Source organism: Chenopodium album, chromosome 22 (genome assembly GCF_948465745.1).
Source record: "Chenopodium album chromosome 22, dcCheAlbu1.1, whole genome shotgun sequence".
Taxonomy (NCBI): domain Eukaryota; kingdom Viridiplantae; phylum Streptophyta; class Magnoliopsida; order Caryophyllales; family Amaranthaceae; genus Chenopodium; species Chenopodium album.
The window spans coordinates 36,367,833-36,395,332 of NC_137855.1; the positions used below are offsets into that span (position 1 = coordinate 36,367,833).

Genomic DNA, 27,500 nt, shown 5'->3' on the forward strand with positions numbered 1-27,500 from the left:
ATGAGATAAAATTAGTAGTTTAATTAGGGTGTTTAAAAACAAAAGTAAGGGTAATTATGTAAAATCACACAAAAAAACATACTATAAAAGGAAAGAAAATAGTTTGTTGCAAGTAATGTGTAACGGCTAAATATGGTAATTGTTGCGAGTAAAAAGTAACGGAGGGAGTAAAAGATATTCATAATTATTTCATTTGGGTATATATGGAATATAATTGTCAAAGTGGAAAGAAAAAATCATAAGATATAAATAGTTTACTTATAGATTTTGCAAAAAAAAAAAAAAAAAAAATATAAAAAATAGAGATAAGCGAAAAAGGCGGGAAAATTTTTCACAACGCCATGACAAGTGTCATGAAAAAATTTGCTTTTAATATAGGTTAATAGATAAAAGTACTATCTCATTGGTGAAATTTGACATTAATTAATTTTTGCATAGTCATCAAGGTGCATCGTCAAATAAAAAGGGGCGATAATTCGATGAGTTGGTGACCAAGTCAAAGTTTAATCTGAAAAAGGGAAGAGATTAGATAGAGTATCAGAGTTTTTTTTTTTTTTTTTTGGAAATCAAGTTAGTGCTTTTATTAATTAATGTTTAAAGACAAAGCGTCCGAGAATACATATGGGGATATTTCGTTTGGGTTAAGTATTGGCGCATAGCACCTATATGTTCAAGAAATATATAAGATGACAAAATGTACCACTACAGCCTAATAAGTGATAGGTGGTAGGTATTTTAGGAGAAAATAATCAACGACATAAGATAACAGAAAGTACCATCACATGTATAATAGTACAGAAAAAGTACTATTAATACAATTTGTACCTTAATGGTACATTATAATACACAAAAATGTACCACTGTAGAAAAATATCAAATGAAAAAATATAATAAAAACCCCATATTACTCTCCTATATGCATGCTAATCATATAGGTGCTATGCGCCTAGATGCACTTGTATCAGTGTAGGTTGTACTTTGGTAGATTAATTAAAATGACTCCTTCAACTTTTCCATTCCACGTACTAGAAGAGTTGAAGTGAACTTCCTGTCTTGGTATGGAAAATATAAGTGTGTGAAATCACACTTCTAATACGTTTCCATTGTGTAGTAGACTAGAAACTATGGGCAGTTTAGCACTTTAACTGGCATCAGCTTAAAAAAAATTAAAAAAACTAAAATGAAAACAGATAACACCCTCATAATTCTGTTTTAATCCTTTGTCATGAGAATAAGATCCTCTAACAATAGCTTTATAGCTTGTACCTGTACGAGTAGCTGCGTTCCTGGGAATTGCACTTGCTAATTTTAGAGAAGGCTTGGCTCTACTATTTCTATCCAATGGCCTGGTTATGCCACGGAGTATAAGGACTTACTGTTACAGTATAACTGAGAAAGTGCTTATGTCGCCAATGTCGGTACTAGCAAGTGACTCGCCAACTCGAAATTAAGGAAAGAGAGGGGTATGGCAACCAATCTATCTGACCATCAGCTATCTTAGAGGATTACACTATTGTGTTAAACTCAAACCCAAAACTCTCTTATGATTGTGTTTTATTGCCTATAAATTAATCAGAGCTACATTATCACCAATATACCAGCTTTCGAAGAAAAGAGCCATAATATCAATGTTATGGAGTATAGTTTATTGTCTTCTTGTAATGTACAGACATATAAACCTGACTAATGTTGCCTCCGATCAGGGAGAACTGCATTTTGTCAAGTCCTGCTCTGCTGCCTCGCAAGTCTCATGATACTAAGCTGGACAGAGCTTAATGTAATCTCTGATTAGCAAAGCGTGCAACTGGAGCACGTCCCAAGTTTCAGATCTGAATTACTGCCATTACTTTGGCATCTTGACTAGGACCTGCCCCACCTTGGTGATTGCTGTCGCAGTTGAATTTGAGTCGAAATAGTATCCTGTTATAATCAACTAGTAATGTACATGATGTCCTCCTTTTGAATGGGCTTATCGTTGTCACCCTTTTTCACAACTCGCTTTTGCTTTTGGTCCGGTTGGCCTCGCTAAGATGAAACAGAAAAAGAATCTCAGAATATAATTAAATATATCACTTGATTAATCAAAGAGTAGTAGTAGCATTTCATAATAAAGATTAAAGCAGATGCATAGATCAGTCCAAATAAATATAAATTGACAATTGAGACTTTTTTAAAAGCTAGAGGCATAAATGGAAAAAGGCTGTGAGAAAAGATAAACCGACACTAGTATAACCTCCTAGAGACACTGCCAATATCTAGAAGAGATGCATAACCCGAGCCTGCATTATAATAAATTGTTCATCCCGGGGGGGGGGGGGGGGGTGAGGAGTATTCAGTAAGGCTGCCTGGCCACTTTTAAATCTCCATTGTTTATTACGAAGTATTTGGAGTATGAAGCAAAATTAGTAGTGCCACACCCCAGTTTCCTTCAAGTGGATGGAAAGTTAAGAAGCATGTACTTTACGCTATATTAGAGTCCTATAGCAATTTATCTGAGAGATATTTCATAGTATGATAGTAATGCTGAATCAACACAACATGGTTTACCTTTTTCAGCACAAAAGCCAAATATAAGTAAGCTACTTCCCACTCATCTGGTGACAATGTGCCTGAAATCAGAGACGATTAGAGAAATCAATATTATGGAAAGTGGCAAATGTGAAAGAAGACCTTTAGTTACCAAATTTGTGCATCATAGGAGATGCATGCAGAAAAGAAATCATTCGATGTCCAACAAGCATTTTGTTTCATTTTCTTTGTTGCGATCTTACAAGTTACTATTACTGAGTGGGCGGGAGGGAAGATGAACACGAAGTACAGAACTCACTATTATCATGGGAATCACCCAAAGCACCCAGCCTCCTCATAAGCTCAACAAATTCAGGTTTCTTCAAATATTCTTCAACAAATTGATGATTGTTTTTTGCAAACACGAGCTCAAAGTCATACTGCAAATAGAACCAGTAGCATTAATGTAGCTTGTTCCTCCATAAGGCAAGATAAAGCATTATAACAGTATCAAAATCTCCAAAATGGAGATAAAAATTGAAGGAAAATAAGGTAGTGCCAATTGGCAACATCTGCTACCCCCTCAACATGTGGGAGTTGAAAAAAGCCAGATTAACTATGACTTTTTCCATTAAGAGCATCCATAGAGGTTATTGCAAAGTTAAGATTCGGAAACAAAAGTGATATAACCATAAGATTTGTAAAAGCAAGCTTGCAGGAAATGAACTACTGCGGAAAGGTGTAAGCTACGATGTATGAATAACATAATAAGACAGCATCCATGGAGGATATTCTATTGCATAAAAGGGGTGAGATTGGATTCTTCTACACTTAAATTGATGGTTTTAGAAAAATGGTTCATGCTCAATTGCTCAGACAGTTTGATATTGGAAAAAGGTTTAAGACCTTGAATGAAAACGACATGAAAGCATGTGAATATCATTCCTTCCCATGTTTATTATCTATTTGGAGCTAATTTTGCATGCTAACAAGTTTTTTTTTAGACAATTTACATCATATCCTTTACACCTTTGTTTATTCTATACTGAGCGGTCGGCAAACAAAGCTACTGGGTAGACTATAGATGATATTGGTCTAATAACCCAGCACATTACCGAATCTGAACCAATGGCTAGAAGGAGACATGGGTGTTATGCTGATTGAAAAACTGCTATAATGTAATCCATACCTCTTCTGCCAGTGACTTGAAAACGGGAAAAGGGACAACCCATTCAGGACAATCAACAGCATCCTGCGAAGGGAAATTAGGAATTCCATAAGATACAATTCTAAGAAAGGCAAGAAAAGAGAAAATGGTTGTGACAAAACCTTGAAACCTGTAGGTTTCTACAATACCCAAACCCAGAGAAAAGCACTTCTTTTTCTTAACTTACAAAGCCTAGATAATTACACACTCCTATTTGGGCAAATTTTGGATAGATAAAGATCTAAAATTATTTTATGAGGTCAAAGATAGGTTTCCCAAGAACCCCAACAAACTTTGCAGCAGACCAGTCATTTAGAATAATGCACAAACCTTGGTCATATAGAAGCCACCTATCTCTTAAAACGGATAGTAATAATTGTGAATCGATGAATCTGAATAAATAACCATTTCGATGAAATTTTATGGAGCGTTGCCCGAACAGATTACACAATCATGCAAGCAGCGTTCTCACAAGATAGCAATGTCAAAAGAAAAATTGACAAATCAATACCTCTAAGTGAAACTTGTATCGGATACCAAAAGGACTGGTTGCTTTGAATTTCTGAAGCCAAAAAAGTTATTGGTTACATAAAGAGACAATTTCAAGCAACCATTATAGAAGAATCATGAAATAGAGCATTGGCAGTAGGGGAAAATTAACACAAAAGAGAGAGAGAAAGCACCTTATCAGCATAATCCTCATCAAAACGTATCCAGTACACACTATTTCCAAATTGTAAACCTTCCACTGCATGTTATTCAAGGGAAATTAGGATCTCCTGAAGCAAGAGTAATAATTTTGGACAAAATAGAAGCATAACACAAAGCACTCTTTAAACAAAGAAATCCCATCCTAAAAACTACAACACTGCCAACAACAACTTTGTCTTTCAGTTGTGTACAACTATTCTAAATTTTCCATTACAAGTTGGATTGTTGTACTTCAATTCAGTGCAAAATTATCCACCACAACAGCATGAAGGGTGGCTGAAAGGTAGAAGTCAAAGAATAGAGACCAAATCAGCATATAATTACACACATATGCAGATATAGTAGATCCCTAAAGCCTAAGAATTGTATCATGACCACATGAAAACCATTGTATAATCCATTATTAAAAATCAAGACATGCAAATATTGAATTAGCAGAGACCTTGGAGATGATTTCGTCTTCTAACTGTAATCTTAACTCCATGTCATAACTTTGCCCAATTATGAGAAAAATGTCATGGAGTAGGCAATTTCGGACATCTTTCGCTATGATGTATCATCATAAATATATGTTCCAACAATATTGGATAAATAAGGACATCAGAACATATAAGCATCCAAATCAAGCTTGTCACAATATGGTAAGCAACATTGTTCATTAGACCATCATTCAAAACCACGAATTTGAGAAATGCAAAAACATTAGTCTCAATTTTCAAACCTAAAACTTGTAGAAAGGAGCTACTACCAGCCTATTCAAATACATTTTTGTAAATTATAAACTGAAAAACCTTAAACAAAAAGGTTAAGGAATTTTATAACAGTAATTAGATTATGCATACCAAACACTCAAACAGTGTAAACTTAAAATGCTATCATTGGTATTCAATTAGGATGTAAGGGAGTAAGGAAAGATACTCCTGAGAGCCAGGTGGAGGTGGATAATGCCACATACAAAAGTTTTTAGGAAGCGAAGATGTTTGCTAGTCTGCACAAGAAAGAGTACATGCAAATTTCTGTGCTCTCCGTTAAATTTGGTTGCCTGTAAATGTTTCTAAGTGGTTGTTTGGGTTAACATAGGAACTTGTTTTTCCCAAGTTTCAATTCCTAGGAGGTGAAAAAAGTTGGTTAGTTGATCATGGGGAAGTAAACTTCCCATATAAAGTTCAACTTACTCAGGGAAGACTAAGTAAGAAATATCCTCATTTAGTGGGAACTAGAACTTCCTATGTTTTACTCAACCAAACTAACTCCACAATTCTTCAATTTTTATTCACTTCCACTTCCCATGCACTTTAGCATCAATAAAGCAAAAAGTTATTAGAGTAGTAGCAGAAGTACAGAAAAGTAATAGCCTCACCCATCAGCAAATATATTCATAACACCACCTTCTATCATAAAACAGTATCACAGTCAGTATATTAGTCGGTCCATGTAAGCAAACAATTGTTCGGGCAAAGAAAGAATTACGTAAGTAATAGAAGGGTACAAGGACCACTTTTACATACGACGGTACGATTTCAGCTTCAGCAATATGCTAAAAAGCACTGTACAGTATTATCTTATCTTAGAATATATGATCACCTTTGCGTGTGATGTTTAGTATGAGTCCATGAGAAATGCTAAAATTTTGAAAATCAATACATTTGCTTGAAATTTCACTACTTCCCACGAACACAGTTACAAACAGAAGGAAAAATTGATAGAAAGAAGAAACCTTCTCTGAACTTCTTGACAATAACATTTGCATCAGGCATTGTTCCAATTAAGATGCCACCTGGTCGAAGCAATGCGGAAATATTAGCCAAAGCTCGCCGTGCACGTGCCTCAGTAGACCATGAATAGTGCAAGGCAAACTGCAGACATCAAAGAGTTGCAAATGAAAGGAGTTCAGTTTACCAATACAAAAGCATCTTCGAACCTAAGACTCATGATCCATGAGGAAATAGACAAAGACCAGACTCTAAATCTAAGGGATATGCAATTTACTGTCAAAATGTTCACCCTTTATTAAGATTAGCTTAGATCCAAAGTCCCATGAAATTGAAAATTCACAATGAATTATGAAAAAAAGTCCCATGAAATTGAGAAATTCATAATGGAATTATAAAAAGAAAAAAAAAAAATTGAACAGGAACCAATCTGCTAACAGGTTTATTCAATAGCATTAAGTTAGGCTGAGTTAGGTTACTAAAAGAGAAAACCCTTGGACTGATGAAGTCTAATTGGACAAGATAAGATAAACTGTGATTCAGCTGTGTAATACAACTCACCTGACAACTGCAAAGGTCAAAGGGGCCATCCTCTGCTAATACTCTGTCCAGCCGAACCTGAAATTATCAGCATATACCAAGAAGCATAATTAGCTATGTCCAATAATGATCAAGTTATCAATGATATCATGAGCTGCTAAGTGCTAACAGGTACATTTAAGTTGGGTAACATAGCAACACATATCATATATTCATATCATATAAATATAACTTATGATCAATCAGAATTAAAAATACTGCCAAGTCAAAACTACCTCAAAGCAATCACCACACAAGAGGCGGGCAGGGAACCTAAACTTTTTACGACGGGAGTTCTTATCTGCGTCACCATTATACCTTGTACGGCAATCTTCAATCTGCACAGTCTCTAAATGTAAGCTACATTGCAATTCATTGAAAAAGTGCTTGAACATATTTGTCAGACTAGTCAGTGATCACAGAAGAAGTAAGAATTTATGACATACTGAGCCTTCAGCAATATCGATTCCAACGTAATATCCAATCTTTGCCTTGTCCCATTTTATAAGATCCCCACCCTAACACATGGTGAGGCAAATAAGATAAACAATTAAAACTTTGCTGAATGATCACATGATTTAATTATAATCACTAACCAGATAAAACCAATGTTACCTTCCCACATGCAAGATCAAGAACAGCACTCCCAGGACGAGCATAAAGCTGAATTAACACACTTTTTATCTGCAAATCAGAACAAAATGTAAGAAACTTTCATTACAAACACTACAGAATACTCACTTGTACATTCTTACAAAGAGTACCCAGTTGTTAAGTTTCTTCAAATGGATAATTGGGCTCGCTTCTCGTTCTTCCAATGTCTGGTTAGTCCTTGAACTGTAATGATCAGCTACATTCCGAGCAGAAATTCTTGTACTCTCATCCTCACGGAATTCCACATCTCCTAAAATACCACTAACAAGATATCATTCATTCATTCCATGGACCAATATACAAAGCCTTACCGTGTACAAGTATTAAATTACACTCCTTCGCACTATGTTACTTGGACTTGGGCACCCATAGACATGGGCATGTGTCTAAATGTCCAACTCGGCTATTTTGAACTGAAAAAAATAAAATGTCCAAGTGTCCTATTCATGTCAGAGTGTTGAGAGGGTCCAACACCGGTACTTTAGGTGAAAAGTACAGTCCGAATAACATAGCTTTTTCATTTAAATTTACACCCGAGTGTAGGATGAAATTGGCCACACAAAACAAATTGTCCCCTCAAAACAAAAAAATCACAATAATTCCAATTTCCAGAAATTCTAATACACCTTATCGTTCTAATATTACACCGGGTGTATAATGGAAATTGCGCGCAAAAGCAAAATCTTTCTCTTAAATAATAAAAATTAAAAACTGCAGTTGTAATTTCCACAGCTTCTGGAGTATTCTAGTATGATTAAACTCAACACTTTTCTAACCAACAAGTGTAGCAGAGATAACATTCAACAATTGTAACGCACGAAAACAAGAATAACAAAATTAACAAAAGAATTTAATCATAAGATAAATAACCCTAAAATTAAAAAAGTAAAAATAAAAAAAAAAAAAAAAAAAAACAATCAAATTATCAAAATCAAAATCAAAACTTTGTTACAGAAAATGCAAAATTACCTTGTGGGTTGTGTTTAAATCGCGATTGAGAAGGGCCAGATGATGAACCTTCATAGCCACGTTTCATGATGACAAAAATAAAAAAAGGGGTAATTAATTCAATTGAAATTGAATGTGGGAAAATTGAGAATAATAAAAACCCTGGAATAATTAAGCTCAGGTGTGTGTGACAGAGAGAGAAAGAGTGTTTAGTTGGAGGGAAACAACTAACAATTTAGTGAGAGAGAGAGAGAGACAATTTTTTTTTTTTTTTTATGGTGATGTGTGGAACAATATCCACGGTTACGAAATTTTAACCCAAGAAAAAAAAAATTACAGTAGAATTTAGAAATTTAAATTGGTTGTTGGTGTAATAGTGATTGATACTACACTTGGTAAGAAGGACTCGTGATCAATCCCCTGCAACAGTAGCAGGGGCCCGGAATCTAACCACCCAGAAAAAATACTTGATTTCGGATTAGCATAGATGGTGAACACCAAAAAAAAAAAAAAGAATTACAAGACATTTAAAATTATTTTATAAGTGTCGAATGACTATTATTATTTAATCCTACAATTCCTATAAAAAAAAAAAAAAAAAAAAAAAAAAAAAAAAAGAACCTACCATCTGAAAAGAAAAAACGGAGAATCGAGCTTGATATATTCACATACATGAATTTTCGTGTGTCGCTTAATAATAAAATTACATCAACCTATCCCATTAAAAAAAAATTAAAAAAAAAAATTTCCCGTTAACTTATTATACAGTACTAGATATTTGTTGTTATATATATATCTTACTAAATTGTAGACTATCAATTGGGGATGTAGCTCAAATGGTAGAGCGCTCGCTTTGCATGCGAGAGGCACGGGGTTCGATCCCCCGCATCTCCATTTTTGCGCGTGGGTAGTTTATTTTCTGCTCATACTTTAGTTTATGATTTTGTTAGTTTATTCATTATTTTGCATGTAGAGACAATGTTTGGCACTTAGTATTATATTGTCTAAAATCTTCTTCATGCATCTTGAAAAAAAAAATTGGATGTCTGCAAAGAACAAAAATGTCATTTAGTTAATTAAGTTGTTATTGTTTCAGTTGTGTTGGCAGAATTATCTTGTAAAACACCATTTTACACAACTGTTTGTATGTCAGCATTTGTACACTGATATACTTGTTTGTATGTCAGATTGCCAAAGAACCTTACAGAAGTTCAAAAAGGCCAACATAAATACTAACTTCTTTCAGATATTTTGGTATATAAATGATAATCAAGTACAAGTGTTCGTTTGATTGACAAAACAAAACCCGAAAAGTCCATAATCCTCGAAGCATGATTATTGATAACTCGAGGAATTTTGGGGTACATGTCTGCTTTGAAACTAAAATACAGAAATGCCTAGGATCATCAATCACTGCCTGTTACAAAGGGCTTCTCCTACCCAAATATGATTATATGAATTTAAGTAAAGTCTGATGACTTCCTTTCAAGTGTATAGTACATGTACATAATTTGCTACAACTTCAAAATGATTGGTTTTGTACAATCACATATATATTTCATGAAGAAATTAACTGTCAATGGCTTCTTATGACCCTAAAACTGGTACCAATCTCGACCACTTGACAGTTCCTTTCTTCTTCCTCACAGTATTCTCTATGTCCTGTCATGTACATTGAGCCAATGTATATACAAGTTCAAGAACGAATGATGTACATAATGGAAGAAGAAACGAAGCAAATTTAGTTAGGAATCTTTGTGCAGACTATTATCATCGAGCCTCAGGAAATTTTTGAACCACTTGACAGAATGCTTAGGTATTCTTGTAAGATTGTTCTTGTAGTCCACATAGTAAAGTCCAAACCGATGCGTATAGCCAAGGTTCCACTCCCAATTATCTAGCAATGACCATACAAAGTATCCTCGTACGTCACAGTTATCTTGCCTGGACATTTATATCAAATTAGCGCATCTTCTACAGAAATAGCAATTAAATATAACTATATAAGAAGTATAGAACTAAATTTCGCAAATACCTAATTGCAGCAGAGAGATTTGAGAGGTAGTCTCTATGAAAACCTATTCTTTTATCATCTTGCAATGCATCATTTAAGGCTACATGTGGCCCATCCTGTTCATCCATGCCTAGCACAATTTAAACTTTTATTAGTCTAATTGTTTACGGTAAACATGAAACATTGTAAGAGTTGATGCTATACTATGAGCTAAAACTAGAGTATGGAGCAGAGAGTTTACCATTTTCAGTAATGATCATTGGTAGTTTGCTATACCTATCCCGCACATACTTTGTCAATGAACGCAGTCCCCATGGCACGATGGCTAGCCACCTTGAAGCAGCCTACAAGAAGAACATAACAGTGTAAATTGCCAAAACCATTGGTAAAGATTATGATTGGAAAATAATGCAATAGGGAGATTACCCTTTCTCCAATTGGTACACCAAACCTATAATCTGCATCCAAAGGTAAGTATTTAATTAGTCATATTCAAAAATATAGTTAGCAACTTAGCATCATTAGCAATAGATGTTAAAGAGGGTTGATCTCTTACGAGAAGTAATGACTGCAGAATCAGTTGAGGCATCTTGAAGCACAAATTTCCTGAATCGGGTTCTGTCATTTCGAGCATACAATGTCGTGTAATGGTTAATGCCAACAAAATCCAATGACTTAGTCAGTAGTTTGGATATCTCAGGTGTGATCTCAGGAAGCCTGCTTCCCACAAGCTCCTGCATCGAATCAGGATAATGACCAAAGAACAGTGGATCAAGGAACCTGATCATTTTACATACTTAGTGTTATACATACAGTTTACTGCAGAGCAATCCTACTAAGAAAACAATGTACAGAGTTGAAGCAATCACCATCCAAGCGAGAAATCCATTGCCCGTTGTGCAGCATCTGTGTCTTCTTTTTTACTTGTTATTGGCTCATACCATTTTGCATCTAATGCAATCCCAATTAACCCTCCTTGCTTTTCCTAGCAAAATGAACAAGGTTTCCTTTAATGTCTTTGCCTCATGAATCCTGACATAAGTAATCATTTATTCCCCCCATCGTATATTAAGCTATACATCAGGAATTTGCATGGAAACTAGAATAGTGAAAAAGTTAAATGGGACTATGGGAGTATGGCTCAAAACTTAAAAGAGTAGTAGGCCATAAAAACATAAAAGTTAATTTCAAGAGAAAAATGAAGTAGAAAGGAAAATATTACTATGAAGAAAATGTGTAGAGAAAGTGATTACCTTGAAATTGTTTTGATAAGTATGGTAGACAACAGCATGAGAGAGGAGGATATTGTGAGCTGCCACATAAGGCTCAACGGATGATTTTCCCTTCTTACAAACCAAATGACCAAGAAATGAGCATCTTCCGGGAGCTTGTACACCAGAATCATAGCCACTGATAGAGAAACCATGGGGCTCGTTGAAGGTGATCCAATGTTTCACTCTATCCCCAAAAGCTTCAAAACAAGTTGATGCAAAATTCTTGAAGTCTTTACTGGAGAAGCAAGTTAATCGGGTCCATACACATTAGTCGGAATTCTAAGCTAATACCATTCAATTACTACTAATAAACAAGTGCATTCATACTTATTAGATAAATGTTACTCACATTACTTGATTGTCCAACCATCCTTCATAACGGTCTTCAAGAGCCTGTGGAAGATCCCAATGGTACAGGGTTACATAGGGCTGAATTCCTGATTGACAGATATTTTGTTAATGCCATTTTTGCTATACAGTAGCTTTTTATAAAATCATCTATTATCTCTGTCCGGATTTAGCTGTCACAAAGCTAGTTTAGATTAGATTACAAAATTGACAATTAATTCCGAACAGAGAGAGTACATGCTCATTGCTATAACTTAGTCACCTTTCTCAAGCAAAGTATCGATAAGATTGTTGTAGTAATTTATCCCTTCAGGGTTTGGTTCTCCTGTACCATCTGTGATGTAAAAGGAAGAAAGTAGTTAATAATTTTGTTGTTAAAGAGTTGTCAGAATTTTTGTTCTTAATACTTTAGAAAATATTTGACTAATTATAAATTATCATCAAAATAATCAACAAAACATAAAGAATGAAGAAGAGAATGGTATAGTATGATGATGGACTCCTAAACCTTTTTTCTTTTTCTTTTTTTTCTTTTTTTTTTGTTGTTGACTTTTACAGAAATCTTACTGGGAAAAATTCTTGGCCATGAAATCGAAAATCTGTAAGAATCCATTCCCAAATCCTTCATCAACTCTACATCGCTCTGTTTATTATTATAATCCCATTAAAAGGGAATAAAAACAAAGAATATAGATGTTAATACTTTTGAATTGTAATTTTTCAATTTAATTTTGTTTAATGAGTACACTAAAGCATATATGAAAAGAAAACACATGAATTAATTAACATGACTACTACATTTCAATATTTAATTATATTATCATGAAACAAACCACTACTTGACTATTATACAAATTTATTAATCATAAAGCCTTATGATTAGCATGAAGTCATTTAGAAATAATTCAAATTAGGTAGCCATCAATACAATATACTTGTATACATTATCATCGGATGGGGGAATGCATGTGCTTAATTAGTTAATTCAACTTATTTATTAATACATTAAAAAAAATAACTTCTTTGTATTATTTTGTTGTAAGACAACATTTAGCAAAGGCTATCTACCAAAATACATACTTTTTTACATTCTCTTTTATGGACTATTGGACTCTAGTTATGGACTTGTGTCTATTGGGAAGCAAACCGAGTAGCAGATTATATTGTAGATGTGATTGATCATCACATCTAAATGCACGATATTGATTGTTGATAATAAACTTTATTATATCGTATTTTTAAATTTAAATAAGTTAGGTTACTATCTTGAGAAAAGGACTAGCCAACATTTCCTTCCAAAAATCACAATCAAGGCAGAGTAAGTACAAATAAAAATGTCAAATACTTGGACTTCTGAATAAATCACTATCAAATTATCAATCCTATCATTATAATAATTGTTCTCTCTTTAACGTCACTAATAATATCCACAGAGTCTACCATCAAAACAATAGCACCTTTTTTTTTATCTTGATATTTCCAATTTAGTTGTAAAGTTGCATCAAATTGGTATACTTATAAGTTACGGAGTACTACGCAAAGTATAAGATTCGCCTTTGACATTCTCATTTTGACTGTACATGTTTGTTAATGATTAATACAAACAAATCAAACTAACACCTACTTGACTACTTTTTCTTATACTCGTATAAAAAATAATTTAGAAGATTCTCTCATATCGTAAAGAGTTACAAGGTGACAACTCTTTCAAGTTTCTAATTAGAACATAAAAAAAAAAAAATGAAGCAATTAAAGCACATATACATTTGACCTTTATAAATATTCAAATTAACAAACAACAAAGATCACAAATTTGACAAAACTTACCTTAAATCTATGGTATTGATCAACAGCTACATCTGCATCACTAAAATCCAAAATCCTCCCTAACAAATAAATGAAGCAATTAGAGCACATAAACTTAATTAAGAATTTCTTCAATATAAATTGAGTAATTAACAAGTTTACTAGAAATTTAGAACTAACCAATTTTGAAAATTACTGAAATAAAAGAAAAAAAAAAAAAAAAAAAAAAAAAAACCTGGGAGCCTTGAGAAAGTGTCCCATATACTCTGCCCTCGATTTCCTTCATTTACTGCTCCTTCAAACTGCAGAAAAAACGTACCAAAAATTAAATAAAAAAAGATTTTAAAAGGTCAACTAAATTTAGAAAAAATACAGAAAAAATAAAGGGAATTAAATAAATAAATAAACCTGAAAAGCTGAAGAAGCGGTGCCAAAGATAAACCCATCTGGAAAATCAGCTCTACTAATAATTTGAGAATTAATTGGGATTATACAGAAGAAAAATAAGCAATTTGCCGCAAAAAACAGAGCAAATTTTAATGAAGGCGTCATTTTCTAAGTATTAAATTATATATATTCATAAATAAATCCTAAAATATGTAACTATATTAGAAATTAATGTGTTTTTTCTTATTTGTTGTCTTAGCTTTAAAGATGAGGAAAAAAAAAATCAAATGAAAAGTGACTAGGAAATTAGTTTCTGGGTTGCTTGAAAAAATGTATAAAATGGGGTTTGGAGGTAAAGCTAATGTTTAAAAACGTGGACATGTGGTTTTTATATACGTATGTGTGAGGAGGTGTGCTTTGAGTACACGTTACTAAAGTTGTGATGGTCTGTCTATCTTTGCGGAGGTGCAAGGTGCAACATGGAAATGGAAGGGAAGAATCGAAAGAGGGTCCGAACTCGAATGGTTCGAGTTATTTTAAATGCACCAACTTATATTTGGTGATGTATGGTTACATTTTTTTTGGTGTTTCACCCATTAAACCCTTTGAGCTAATTCGGTTTTAGAGATCAGTGTCGGGTGGTTAATTACCAGCTCCCTTTCAATTATTGTTGTGCGGAATCGAACATAAGTCCCCCCTACCAAGTGTCTGTTCTCTTCGGCTTAAGTTCAGTTCAGTTGAGTTCAGTTCCTAATATCCTCCTCTCATAAAATATTCAGTTCAATTTAATTTTGTTCAGTAAACCAGAACAGGCCCCAAGTGTAGTCTCAATCAAGCAATCACCACTACACAACATCCAATTGGTGTTATACTAAAATATTTAATTTGATGTATGGTTATATACTTATACTAGTTTTGTGCCCGAGCTGTCTCGTGATCTGGCTGCGAGACCGGCTTCATATATTAGTGATATGATTACTAGTGTTATTCACCCATCTAAGACTTGGCTAGATCGGAGCAGAAATTGGATATTTAATTTCAAGAATTTGAAATAGCATTGATTAAGCTAGGATCAGACCTAGACCGAGTAAGAAAATCGGTCCAAAACCCATATTGGACCGGTTTTAGAATTTTTTTGAAAAAATTAAATCTTTAAATAATATTATTAAAAAAATTGAAAAAAATAAAGAAAATCAGTATGTAAGTCAAATACGAAATATAAAGAAACTCATAAAATTAAAGTTTTCCTAAATCTTAACCTTTTTAAAAGTTCTAATGGATAAATTTGTGCAAAAAACTAATTCGATCCAAGATCCTTCTAAAGGGAATTAGATCAAATTGGACCAAAGATCCAAAAGATTCATTTCTCGACCTTGAGACTAGATCGGTTGATTTGGTCTAGTCAGGTCAGATCTGGTCCAGTCCCTTTTTTTGTTATATATGTTTATCTTTTGGTTAAAAGGATTGAAAATATCTAACTCAAATTAACAATTACTTTTGTTGAGTTAAAATTATATTTATTGAATTGAAATTATTTATGCTAATTCTCTATTACAAATATTCTTTAAGATTATTTTTACTAATTAAAAATTATTTATAATTAACAATTTTTTTACTGAATTGAACTGAACTGAAATTATTTTAACTATATATATATATTATGATTATTCTTGTAAGTATTAGTTTAATAAGGTTAAGTAAACAACGCCTAAGTATAATTTTTAAAAGGTGGATGGACTTAAAAAACAATTTGGATAGAGTTATTGAGTAAAAGCGCGTTCAACAATAGCTTTTAAATACTAGCTTTTAGCGGTCAGATTTGGTTAAATCAATATCTATATATAGTATAATCAGCTCTACTTTTTGTGGTTTCTTATTTTTTGTTTTTAGTTCCCCCCCCCCCAAAAAAAAAAAAAAAAAAAAAAAAACTTCATAGGTATAATTAAAAAAAAAAACGAAGATAAACGAGTCATTAATGATCCGTTGTTTTATATCATCTACCACATCAAATCTATGTTTCAAAAAAAACCACATTAAATTTAAGATTATAAACTTGACAAGAATTCCTCCCTCCATTTTCAAATGAACTGTCAAAATCTTGGATATATATCACCAAATAAGGACTCCATTGTTTTGCTGATAAGGGTTTGTTCTCATACATTTATTTTTAGTTCAATTCAATTTAGCTCCCAATTTTCTTCTCAAATAAAATATTCATTTCAGTTCAGTTCAGTTCAGCTTTAATAAGTTTAGTTCAGTTCAATCAATGAGAACAGGCCCTAAGTGATAACTCTTGTTTATTAATCTTCATCCTAACCTTCAAAATGGTTAGATGAGGTTCATCTGACTCATCTAGCAAGCTTATCAATAATTTATTACTCGTATCAATAATTTATTTTTAACTGATTAAAAATTATTTTTATTGAAATAAAAATAAACTGAACTCATTTATTTTAACTGAAATAAAAAATAAATTTATTGAACAACATTATTATTTCTGAATATTATTTTTATTAAAGTGGAGAAAATTTAATGTAATAAAATACATAATGATACAAATTTAACAAAATTTCAAATAACTTTTTTTTAAAAAACTGGTGGGTTGAGTTATTTTTTTCTTTTTTATTATTTTAAATGTTAATTTTGCGTTGAAAATGTCAATACTAACCTGATCAAATTAAATAGTTAAGGGCCTGTTCACATTTACTGAACTAAGGGCCTGTTCATATTTACTTAATTTCAGTTCAGTTCAGTTCAGTTCAACTCCAATCAGTTCAGTTCGGTTCAGTTCAGTTCAGTTCCAATCAGTTCAGTTCAGTTCAGTTCAGTTCCAATCAGTTCAGTTCAGTTCAGCTCTTAATTTCCCTCTCACATAAAATATTCATTTCAGCTTAATTCAGTTCAGTTCAGTTCCAATCAGTTCAGTTCCAATCAGTTCAGTTCAGTTCAGTTCAGCTACAATCAGTTCAGTTCAGTTCAGTTCAGCTCAATTCAGTAAATATGAACAGGCCCTAAGCTGAACTGAACTGAACTGATTGGAACTGAACTGAACTGAGCTGAAATGAATATTTTATGAGAGAGGAAAATTAAGAGCTGAACTGAACTGAACTGAACTGATTGAAGCTGAATTAATTGGAACTGAACTGAACTAAAATTAAGTAAATGTGAACAGACCCTAAATGATTTGTAAACTCCTAATATTAACCTAATTTCTCATGTGCGGTTCGTACCGTGTTGTCGTGTTACCATCTCTAGTACTCGTACTTTGCACTCATTAATTGAGTGCAAACTGTTTTAGAATTTTAGACCAAGGGTTGCAAACTCGAACTCTGTCGCCTCCTTTTGTCTCTCAATCGCCAATTGCCACAGAAAAACCTCAAAAAGTAAAACCTTAAGCCCTGTTTCAAAGTCGGCAATGGCGATGAGAGCAGCAGTAATGGCGGCGGTGGCTCCTCGAGGGCTTAATCGTCTTTTCGCAACCTCCGCATTCAACTTCACACCTCCGCCTTCCACTCAGAAAGAGCCTGAGGCTGAACCTTCTCCCAACCTCTTCGTCTCCGGTATCTCTTTAATTATCTTTTAATTTGATCCTTTAATTTTCAATTATTTATTTGTGTTAATTTATATTGGATTTTTAGCTTATTTGATTGTAGATTATATTATTATATTGCTTGTTTTCGGAAGAAATCTTAGTGAAATGAATAAAGTTAGGTTTTTGTAGCATAAGATTGATGTACTTGCTCTGCTTTTGCGCGGTCTCCAATGTGTATTAGAATTATTTTAGTTTGACCACATGAATAGTAACCGATTCGAGCTATTGGATGTACTAAGTATTAAGTAAGAATCGTTTTTTTGGTTTTTGTTAAACTAGTTTAATTCATTAAAAATTAGATGAAGTTTATGTCTTTTTGAAGAAATGAAGAGTGATTTGTGTAGGTCACTATGTGATTAGATGTGGTTTAAGGAATTAAATTAAACATGACGGAGAATTGGATGGGTAGTTGGCCAATTTCGGATTGGTTTTAAGGGAAGGTTTAGTTTTGGTGTTATTCGCTTCGTACCAAAACTTTGATAATGATGAGGGAGATGGCATCAAAGAAGAGTTGGGGTATGGTTCTATAAAGAGGTTAAAAGGCGAGTAGGTGGTGATTTCTTGGAGTGGTTCATATAAGATAGGCATATGGCAGACACTGGTATATGGTTGAGGGTTTGAGAGGAGACTTGTATAGTTGAGTTGTAGAGGTAGATTTGTGCAAGCTTATTTTGGTTAAAATCGAATTCACATGAAGCTATATTAAAAAGAAAGCTTCTTCAGACTGACTTTTGGGTGCTTATGGATGTTACACCTTGGATTTGTGTTGAAGCATTGTATGGAGTATTGGAGTGGGCTAGGAAACGACTTGTTAGTTGTGAAAAGGCAGGAGCATAAGATATGGTCGGAGGGGTATTTAGAGAAGGAATCTAGTGAGGAAATTGTTGTTGTATAGACTTTGGAACTATAGGCTGTAATGTTTTAACTATTACTTGATGTGGGGCTTAGAAGTGCTGGGGTGATTTGCTGAAGTCTCTTGGGATTATTTTGGAGGGGTGGGGGGGGGGGGGGTCTCTCTCTTTTTTTTTTATTTATTTTTTTGCTTTTAATTTACTCCTAACTCCTAAGAGGGAACAATCCATCCAAAATTCTAGACTACTGTTCTTCAGATAATTATATTTTGGTTATGGATGCAATTTACTAGCTAATGAGGTTGCAAATGATATTTAAAGATTAAATATAAGGCTATGGATATCATGCTGGATTATGAGATAGTGTAATAGATCAGATTCTTGAAGATGATGACTTAGACAAGGAGAAAAATTGGGAGAAAAGTGATAAATGGTTGTATCTTGATAATTGATGGATTTAAGGAGAGATGTTGGGGGAACACTTAAAGTATATTAGGAATACAATTAAGTTTTCACTGAGGGTAATTGCAATCCTAGTTCTTATAGTGGTTGGGCACTCCCTAAACTAGACTTAATAACTTTCTTTTTGCCTCCTATGTCCTCCTCTCCCTCAATTATAGATATATTTCTTTCTTTCCCTCTCTTTCCTCTAACCAACTTTATTCCTTTCTCTCAAACCTAACACTTACCAACTTACATTGTAATAATACTAATATTACCATGCCTACTAGGCTTGTGTATCATATTATCGGCTGCTCAAATTTCCAACTTGTCTTCAATTATGTAGTATTCAGGTTCATCTTCCCCTAACAATGATTTTCAGTGCTCCAGAGTCTGGCACGCTTGAAAGGAACCTTGAAGCTGTCATGTGTAGATGTCAATGAGTGGAGGTTAGTTTTGGTGTTGTGTGTTTGTGGGATAAAAAACATACTTAGGGGTTTTTGGTTTCTAAAGTGAATGGGCTGAATTTGAAGGAAGATAGACTGATCAATTGACTGAAAAGAGAAATTTGGGTTCTGAAAAATGGGTTGGAAAAATGGGTCTTGAGTGAGTAAAATTAGATCTTGGATTTACCTCCCTAGCTTTAGTGGGATGTAAGCTTTTGACCTGGAGAAATAAAATTGAAGTTTAAATGTTAATGGGTTGATAGGATAAGTAATTAATGATAGTTCGTTGTCAAATATTGGCTAAAGTTATGTTAATTAGAGCTTCTTTTGTAGCAACAAAGGCCTTGACTGTAACTGCAAAGTATGGTTTCACAAGTGGCTTGCATTGTTTTACTTCAGATATGGTTCATAGATAGGTAGGCTAGGTTTGGGGATTTGGATGTTGACTGAGACATTGAGATTATGGCTAGGAAATGGAGTATATGATTGTCCCACATTTACATAGATGAAATTTCTCCTCCTTTTCATTGATATTGGAAAAATTTGAGAAATGTGCTCACCTTCTTTTTGCCCCAATATTTATGCATGTACCTGGGCAAAGCTGGGTAGATCTAGTGCAAAAGTCCTTCTCCTTTTTGGTTATGCTTAGTGTATAAAAAAGGTGCGCCTAGGTCCAAGGTGACATGAACCATGTGCCTTTTTGGTCTAGGCGGGTTGATTTCACCGAGGTGTGCTTTGACATACCAAAAGACGCACTGAAATTTGAGGTGCACAATTTTTTTGTATTTTATTATATTATTTGCACCATGCTTTAATGAGATGCATTGAGGCACTTCTAAGGCGATCCTTATCGCCTTGGGCCTATTTATACATTGGTTGTGCGAGCAAATAACTCTTAGATTCCATAAAAGAAATGCTTTTGAACTGTAAGTTTCCGTAGAGTCAAAACTTCCTCTTGCTTAAGCCCATCTCTACTTTGAGCAAATAAAAATTGTCACCATCCTCAGGATCCTGCCTACAATACTAATGCTAAATCCCAAAAGAGAAGAGCTCTTGTGTTTGCAAATTCCAATAAGTTGTAGGCTAGTTCATTTTACTAGCTCCTCAACATTGAGACCTTTTCTTAAGTGGATTTACCGCTGAGGAAATACTTTTTACCCTGAAACAAGCTCAAAAAGCTGAGAGAAAGTAACCAAACTGCTGAGGCTCTCTAAATCATTAGATGGAAGATTATTGAAGCAAGACTCTCTTTTTAAGTGAGTGATCTGAATTTTAGGTATTGGAGTCAGATGGATGCATTGGCTGGATTGATTTTTTCCTTTGTTACAAGTTCATTCCTCCTAATTAAGATATGATAAAAGGGGTCCTCCTAGCATTACCGTAATTGCTATTTCTATACCCGTTTTTACATAATGCCTATATGTTGATCATTTTCCCATAGATTTTATTTTATTTATTTGGGAAAAGGGTGGAAATAGTTTTTTTTATATAGTTGAACTTTTATTAATCACCAGAATGAACTCAATATTCTTGAAAATAAAATTAAAACTCAACCTTCTCAAAATTGCATCAGAATAACTGTCTTCCCACTTTCAAGGAAGGGTTGAAGATTAAAACTCTTCATGTAGACCGAGAGGAACAGTTGAACAGAGCCTAAGCTACATAAGTGGATCTAGAGAGAGATTAAAATAGGAAAGCAAGAAAGCAACAAGCTTCTTTGACTATCAGTGCACCTACAGCAGACTATGTAAATGATCTCCCTGGAAATCTGCATTAAGAGACTTAATTCTAGAGTTAAAATTTTTTTATTTTCAGCTACAACTGATTAAAAGCCTCTTACTAGTTTTTATAGCTTTAGGAATTTCCACTTCCAGCACTGCAGGCCTTCTATTGAAGTTCAACTCAGACACAACCTTAAATCCTTAATCCGAATACCAGCAGACTTGTCTCATTTGAAGAAGGTACTTACAGAATCATGGTCTTTGCCTCAAAGAACACATCATATTGCATTGAATTTACCAGTGACTAGACTGTTAGTGGTAGTCTTGTAGGTAATGTGTTAAGGAAAAGGGGTTGCCTGGTGTTGCAGTTAATTTCCCCTGAGGAATTGATCCTACCAATGATTTCTGATATTTCTCCGTTTTGGCCCATCCACCACACTAAAAACCTTTTTAATACCCAAGACAATGTCTGGGATAGCAAGCTCATCAAAATCCCTTTAGCTATTCAGCTGCTTAAACAAAAGAGCATCTTTTTTTTTTAATCGATAAAGGCCCATTACAGCTTAGAAGCAGCAGCTTTGTTCCATCAAACCGTTCTACCTTCCAGCAGCCTTTGTAATGCAAAGTTCTTCCCCATGCAACATAGGGTGGATGCTTTTGTTTGAATAGCTGGTTATAGTGTTGCTATTAATGATACAGTTTCAAATCTGGAAGTTAATGAATCAATTTCTTTAGAAATATTGATGCAGCATATATTTTGTGTAGATTGGGTTTTGGGGTGAATTTTATGATGAAAAGTTTAATTTCTTCGGTGAAGCAATTTCATTGCCTTTAAAATGTGTCTGAGAAGACTTGTTTATCTTAAATGAGCCAATGATTGGTTATGTGTAGGAACAAGTTGCCTTCTGATTCTTCTATTGCGTGTATGTAATTCATGTATGTGCCGGCATCTACCTCATAGGAATGCAGTTGGATGTTTCCTAGGGTCTTTTTTCTATTTGCTTTTGAAATTAATCATATTCCTATATTATATGACTAAGATCTTAGCCACTGATACTTATATATTGTCCTTTTACCAATAGACTAGATTTTCTTTTTTGCTGTGATTTCTTTTTAGACATCATGCATTAAGGGCCTGTTCTCTTACGTTGAAATTCAGTTCAGCTCAATTCAGTTCAGTTCAGCTCAGCTCAGCTCCTAATTTTCTTCTCTTATAAAATATTCAGTTCAGTTCAGCTGAGTTCAGTTCAGTTCAGCTGAGTTCAGTCAATGAGAACAGGCCCTAATTGTTTTACTTTTAATCAGGCTGTATGCAAATGACGTGGATTTTGTATTTCCACTGACTTTAGTGTTGTCTTCTTGGTGAATAATATGCTGCTGCCAATCTCTTTGAAGAAGTTGTCTCTACTTAATATTGCTGATACTTAAATAATGTCTTGTGTGTAGGTCTTAGCAAACGTACTACTACAGACGGATTGCGAGAAGCCTTTTCAAAGTTTGGCGAAGTGGTTCATGGTACGTTTATGCAAAGTTTTCACATTTGAATTTATATTCCCAGGGTGCTTGGGATATTGCTGACGAGGTTACATTTTTGCAGCCAAAGTGGTGACTGATCGTGTCTCAGGATATTCTAAAGGGTTTGGTTTTGTGAGATATGCTACTACAGAAGAGGCTAGCGCAGGAAAGGCGGGCATGGATGGCAACGTGCGTGATCAATTTCTATCTAATTTTTCTTAATAATTTAACCTATGAAGTTTATGAACATCTTTATTTACTTTGTTTACAACTAGTTGCTAAATTTAGGCTATAAAATAAGGTGCCTTGTGTGATTTTATAAGTTCATGTCTGATGTGCTCTGGTTTGAATTTTCTGGTGTGGTCTGGTCTTGATTTTTTGTCATGGTTTTTTTTTTTTTTTTTTTTTTTTTGGGTGTGGTTAGACTCAATTTGACCATACCTGTACTTGATTTTAAAGTTCTGGTCTGGTTTGATCAGACATCCTGGTGTGGGCTAGTCTAATTTCAAAAAGCATAGGATTTTGAAATATGGTGAAAAGAACAAAGCCTTAGTCAAGAGGTAATGAGGTATCGCTACTGACTACTTCACTAGTGGAGGTTGCATTTACAAGTTGCTTAGATAGGATTGCTACCCAAACCCGGAGATGATTTTTGTTTCACCCACAAATTATAGGTTTTGAGAATTTTGTAACAAAAGAAATCTTCCTTAAAAAAAGGAATCTCATGATGACTGGTTTATTATCTTTGCATCTTTTTGGAGCAAATCTGATATGTCTGAAACATTACTACCAGATTTGCCAAACTCAGTGCTGATCCACCTCAATTTTGGTTAGAATGCTAGATTATGAAAGTTGAATCCAGATTTGATTTTTATATCTGGGATCTGAATCGGAATATTTTCCTCAGATTGGTTCAGACTTGCGTCGGATTTGGATAACAAATAGAGTCAGATTTTACTTGAGATCCTACCCCTATTGGATTTGGTTTAGATTTTCTTATATTTGGATATGCATTGGGTTGGATATGGATTAACCCTAACCCCTATGAATATGGAAGAAAGCTCACTGGAAGTGAGTAGACAAGTTAAGTGTTGATGATTTTACTACGAAAGATAAGGAATTGCTGCAACTTCATATTGACTGTTGGAATGTTGGATACTCATATCCCCAACGAATACAAGTTCAGTACGATGATAAAATAGAGTGCCTTTTGGTGCTCTTTCTGATTCTCAGAGATTCACTCTTTTTTTTAGAACTTTTCTACTTTCCATGCCTGGTTATAATGTTGGTTGTTGAATGCTAGTCTTTCATTTAGTCGCTCTCAACTCAATACTATATATCTGGAATAACAGAAGTTCCTTATTCTAGTGAGCAGAAGCTAGTGCGCAATATGCTGAATTTGTGGTTTAATAATTTGTTTTTGTATTTGTTACTGCAGTTCTTAGATGGATGGGTGATTTTTGCCGAGTATGCAAAACCAAGACCTCCCCCAACACAACAGCAATTTGGAAACCCTCCATTCGGCTCAAATTTTCAACGATGAAAATACTTGCTCTATTTTATCATTTTGATGTGGAACATTCTTATCATGGTCATAGTATATTCTTGATCTATTTTTGTACTCATTATGAGAACTTCAGTTAATGAGCTTCCTTTAAGTATGAAATCCAAATCCAGCTTTGTGTGTTTTGGATTACTGAGATTGAACCAAGTATATACTTCTTGAATTGAAATGTAATCAAGGAGTGAATGTAATATGGCTGGAACTTGCCTTTTAATAGAGAATTAAAGTATACAGATTGAGGTTAGAGTTCCGTTTGTCAATTCACTGAAGTGATCATTCATATGTACTAGGTGTGCGAAGATGATCTTCTTGTTCTTGTATTAAAACCGGCCACCGCTAATTGCTACATAAGTTAGCTCTTTGCTCATATAATCACTATACTAATACAAGAGCCATATCCAATGAGCAGCCAGATTTCTGTTTGCTCCTTGACAAGACAATCACTCGAGTTCTTTCGCGTCAGTGTCCCATAGACTCCCTCGCTCTACAGTCCACACTCACAAGAGTCGCAACTTATAATGAGTCTATTGTCACAATCAAATAAGATCAGATTCGAAATATCTAGGCAAAATAGGTCAAAACTTTTTAGATTTTTGTTTAGTTATTACTTCATCTGTTTTCTTTTACTTGCAACATAGTCTTAAGACACGCTCTATTATGAGGTGATTAAAGTAATTGAAAGAAGTATTAACCATCCTTAATCACATATTAATAATACACAAAAAAAAGTATGCACTACAAAGTAAAAAGGATGAACCTACAAAATTCAAAATCGGTATAATACCAATGAGACAAACAAATAGAAACAAAGGGTGTAATTCCAACCCTCCATAGGCTATAATTAATACGTACTTAAGATTATATGGATTATGGACAAATAAGTTGAGAATTGTAGCTATCAACTATTTAAGGGTTCATCTACACACCACCTTGAGAAATCGATTTCTGATGGAACCGAAGCATGAGTTGTTGAATCCCAAGTATCCCACCATCACTTATTTGATTGTGCATATATGATACGTGTAGTTACGTATAAAAAAGATAAGGTGTTTACAATAAATACACAATTAATCACCCTAGGATGATAAAGGATCGGAAACGATCTCAAGATCAAAGATATCAATCTAAAACCTATGTTATCATTTCATCATTCTAGTGATTTATATTAAACAATGCTAAAATTTTCATTATTATAAACCTAAGCACGAGCAACTTCCTCCATCATCTACACCTTCTATTCTTGGTTTTGAACATTTACCATTAACATCCTTTATAAACTACTCGTATATATAAACTTCAAAAATTCATTCTTTTTAGCTTATTATTATTACCTATTTAATTGTAAATTAAAATTGGATTGTTCTGATTAATCATGACCTAACATGGTCTTAAGTGATCCTAATCATCAAGTAGAGAAATTTATTGCTTAAAATATCGAGAGCACCACAATACATAATACTTCTCCTGTTTCTAAATAATTCAAACAAATGGTTAAAAAGTGCCACAACTTTGACTCTCTGAATATACACTAATAAATAAACTTTTGTAACTATTTAGAAATATGTCATAGATAAACTTCCTCCGTTTCATATATTATGTGCAACATTTACAAAGAAATAGACGCTAGTATGTTACACATTATATACAACATTTATAACCCTTTTAAATTTTTCATCTCTCTCTCTCTCTATGTATATATCTCCTCATCAAGCATTTCTATCTTTCTTTCTGCATTAAACACTAACAAACGAATTTTACCTAATAGTTCGTGTCAAAACATTTGTTGCACATAATATGAAACGGAGTTAGTACTCCATGTCGATTAGTGCTGTCGACTAGTCCTCCAAAATATCTAACAGTTTTAGGTACTTGCATATATAGCTAATTATTTTCTGTTGCTGCCTTGTCGGGAAGGCAACCATGTAACGCTAAACTATCAAAAAAAATGAATGAGAGGTTAAAGTGACAGTTAGGCTTAGGTGAGTGTGTACCACGTTGCTCCTATCTTTGTGTTGGCGGCCCTCCATTGTTGTACGCCCACATAGACAAATGTTTACTATGTAAAATATGTGACAAATATGTTACTTATTGTATTATTTTAGTATGAACCAAATTGGGCATGTGTACGATTTTTAGAATATAATAACATCTACTCTTAACTCTTTATTAACTAGTGAAAAGATAGGTCGAAGACACATTATTGCTGTATAATTAACACAATATTTCTTTGAAGAGAATACAAGTATATCATATTATACCAAAGCTTATACAAGTACTAGATAATCTTTAGCTTTATACGTTGTTTAATATAAGGCGTTGTTGTTTGTGCTTGATACATGAATTAAAACTAAACTTATTAACAAATATATTTATGAGCTTATTGAAGGAGTTTATAGGTACTACACAGCGGAAATAAACATGAATCATATTCATACATTACCTAATCCAAGGATCTAATGCATAACACATAAAGAACAAATAATTGTACCTTTGAAGCGTGATTCCACGTGCGATCGAGCAAGAACAAAGGGAGATAATGAACCCCAAGCGTGATTCCTCTACTTGGTCCACGGGCACAGGTTAAACCTCCACTAATGCTAGTTAGTCGTGATTGAACGCTTCAATCAACCTTCAACGGAGAAGAGAGACACGAGCTAACCACAAACCACCACGACGAACACCACGAGCCACCATGAGGGGCGCCTCACGTATGGACGTGAAGGGGAGAGAAGAGGGCCGTGAGTGAGGAGAGTGTTTAGGGTTTCGGGGCTTGGTTGCTTCTTTCACAATCTACTGTATGTTGATTGTTACTGCTTGCTAGCAACCCTAAGCATGAATCTTATTTATAGATCACATCTCTAAATAAGAGCCCATGTCAAAAGCCCAAAACCCTTATCCTAAACACACTACTCTAGCCCAACACTCTACATGGTATGTCATAATCTCATGAGGCCCATTAATGGGCCTCTTACTTGTTTAACCCAATACCCTTGTTGTGTGACCTCATAGGATCCATTCTATAAGGCTTTGGGCTATTTATCTAACCCAAAGATCAATTATCATATCTAGCACCAGATATTGACGACCCTATAGAATGAACTTATTATCTCCATAATAGTGATCCTTGATATATCTAGTAATTGCACTTATCGAAGACATAATTCCTTCACTTATATGTTAATAGACTTAATACAAGTTGATCAAACGCAACCTATATGATAT

The 27,500-nt window shown here is 34.0% G+C and overlaps 3 protein-coding genes and 1 non-coding gene across 4 annotated transcripts; 2 read left to right on the plus strand and 2 right to left on the minus strand.

The window, feature by feature from the left end:
* Nucleotides 1-1,620: 1,620 nt before the first annotated feature.
* LOC145603743 (mRNA cap guanine-N(7) methyltransferase 1-like) lies at nt 1,621-8,573 on the minus strand. Its single transcript, XM_081659719.1, has 13 exons — nt 8,341-8,573; nt 7,482-7,621; nt 7,333-7,401; nt 7,164-7,235; nt 6,954-7,055; nt 6,700-6,756; nt 6,144-6,282; nt 4,399-4,463; nt 4,227-4,277; nt 3,698-3,760; nt 2,828-2,948; nt 2,548-2,609; nt 1,621-2,025 (listed from the first exon to the last, which is right to left on the minus strand). The coding sequence occupies exons 1-13, from the start codon at nt 8,405-8,407 to the stop codon at nt 1,930-1,932; spliced, it is 1,104 nt and encodes a 367-aa protein (XP_081515845.1). The 5' UTR covers nt 8,408-8,573; the 3' UTR covers nt 1,621-1,929.
* Nucleotides 8,574-9,140: 567 nt separating this feature from the next.
* Nucleotides 9,141-9,213, plus strand: TRNAA-UGC (transfer RNA alanine (anticodon UGC)). The gene has a single exon. It is a non-coding gene; the product is annotated as a tRNA-Ala (tRNA).
* Nucleotides 9,214-9,739: 526 nt separating this feature from the next.
* Nucleotides 9,740-14,490, minus strand: LOC145603704 (putative beta-glucosidase 41). The gene is made up of 13 exons (XM_081659664.1): nt 14,170-14,490; nt 13,997-14,063; nt 13,783-13,841; nt 12,523-12,598; nt 12,218-12,289; nt 11,957-12,044; nt 11,587-11,842; nt 11,203-11,318; nt 10,890-11,113; nt 10,760-10,791; nt 10,575-10,677; nt 10,355-10,463; nt 9,740-10,263 (listed from the first exon to the last, which is right to left on the minus strand). Exons 1-13 carry the CDS (start codon nt 14,311-14,313, stop codon nt 10,065-10,067), a joined length of 1,545 nt encoding a protein of 514 aa, XP_081515790.1. The 5' UTR covers nt 14,314-14,490; the 3' UTR covers nt 9,740-10,064.
* Nucleotides 14,491-17,445: 2,955 nt separating this feature from the next.
* Nucleotides 17,446-24,524, plus strand: LOC145605684 (organelle RRM domain-containing protein 2, mitochondrial-like). Its single transcript, XM_081661757.1, has 4 exons — nt 17,446-17,708; nt 22,646-22,714; nt 22,797-22,903; nt 24,153-24,524. The coding sequence occupies exons 1-4, from the start codon at nt 17,564-17,566 to the stop codon at nt 24,255-24,257; spliced, it is 426 nt and encodes a 141-aa protein (XP_081517883.1). The 5' UTR covers nt 17,446-17,563; the 3' UTR covers nt 24,258-24,524.
* The last annotated feature ends 2,976 nt before the right edge of the window (nt 24,525-27,500 follow it).

What these genes read in the sequence shown, in the direction of transcription:
- LOC145603743 (XM_081659719.1), bottom strand. Translation starts at nt 8,407, where the DNA reads ATGAAACGTGGCTATGAAGGTTCATCATCTGGCCCTTCTCAATCGCGA. An exon ending in TTGATCTTGCATGTGGGAAG is followed by an intron (nt 7,236 to 7,332) that starts GTAACATTGGTT and finishes ACCATGTGTTAG; the next exon opens with GGTGGGGATCTTATAAAATG. An exon ending in GGGTGATTCCCATGATAATA is followed by an intron (nt 2,610 to 2,827) that starts GTGAGTTCTGTA and finishes CTCTGATTTCAG; the next exon opens with GCACATTGTCACCAGATGAG.
- LOC145603704 (XM_081659664.1), bottom strand. Translation starts at nt 14,313, where the DNA reads ATGACGCCTTCATTAAAATTTGCTCTGTTTTTTGCGGCAAATTGCTTA. An exon ending in ATGGCCAAGAATTTTTCCCA is followed by an intron (nt 12,290 to 12,522) that starts GTAAGATTTCTG and finishes TTTACATCACAG; the next exon opens with ATGGTACAGGAGAACCAAAC. An exon ending in CTTATCAAAACAATTTCAAG is followed by an intron (nt 11,319 to 11,586) that starts GTAATCACTTTC and finishes TCATTTTGCTAG; the next exon opens with GAAAAGCAAGGAGGGTTAAT.
- LOC145605684 (XM_081661757.1), top strand. Translation starts at nt 17,564, where the DNA reads ATGGCGATGAGAGCAGCAGTAATGGCGGCGGTGGCTCCTCGAGGGCTT. An exon ending in TCCCAACCTCTTCGTCTCCG is followed by an intron (nt 17,709 to 22,645) that starts GTATCTCTTTAA and finishes TCTTGTGTGTAG; the next exon opens with GTCTTAGCAAACGTACTACT. An exon ending in GTTTGGCGAAGTGGTTCATG is followed by an intron (nt 22,715 to 22,796) that starts GTACGTTTATGC and finishes ACATTTTTGCAG; the next exon opens with CCAAAGTGGTGACTGATCGT.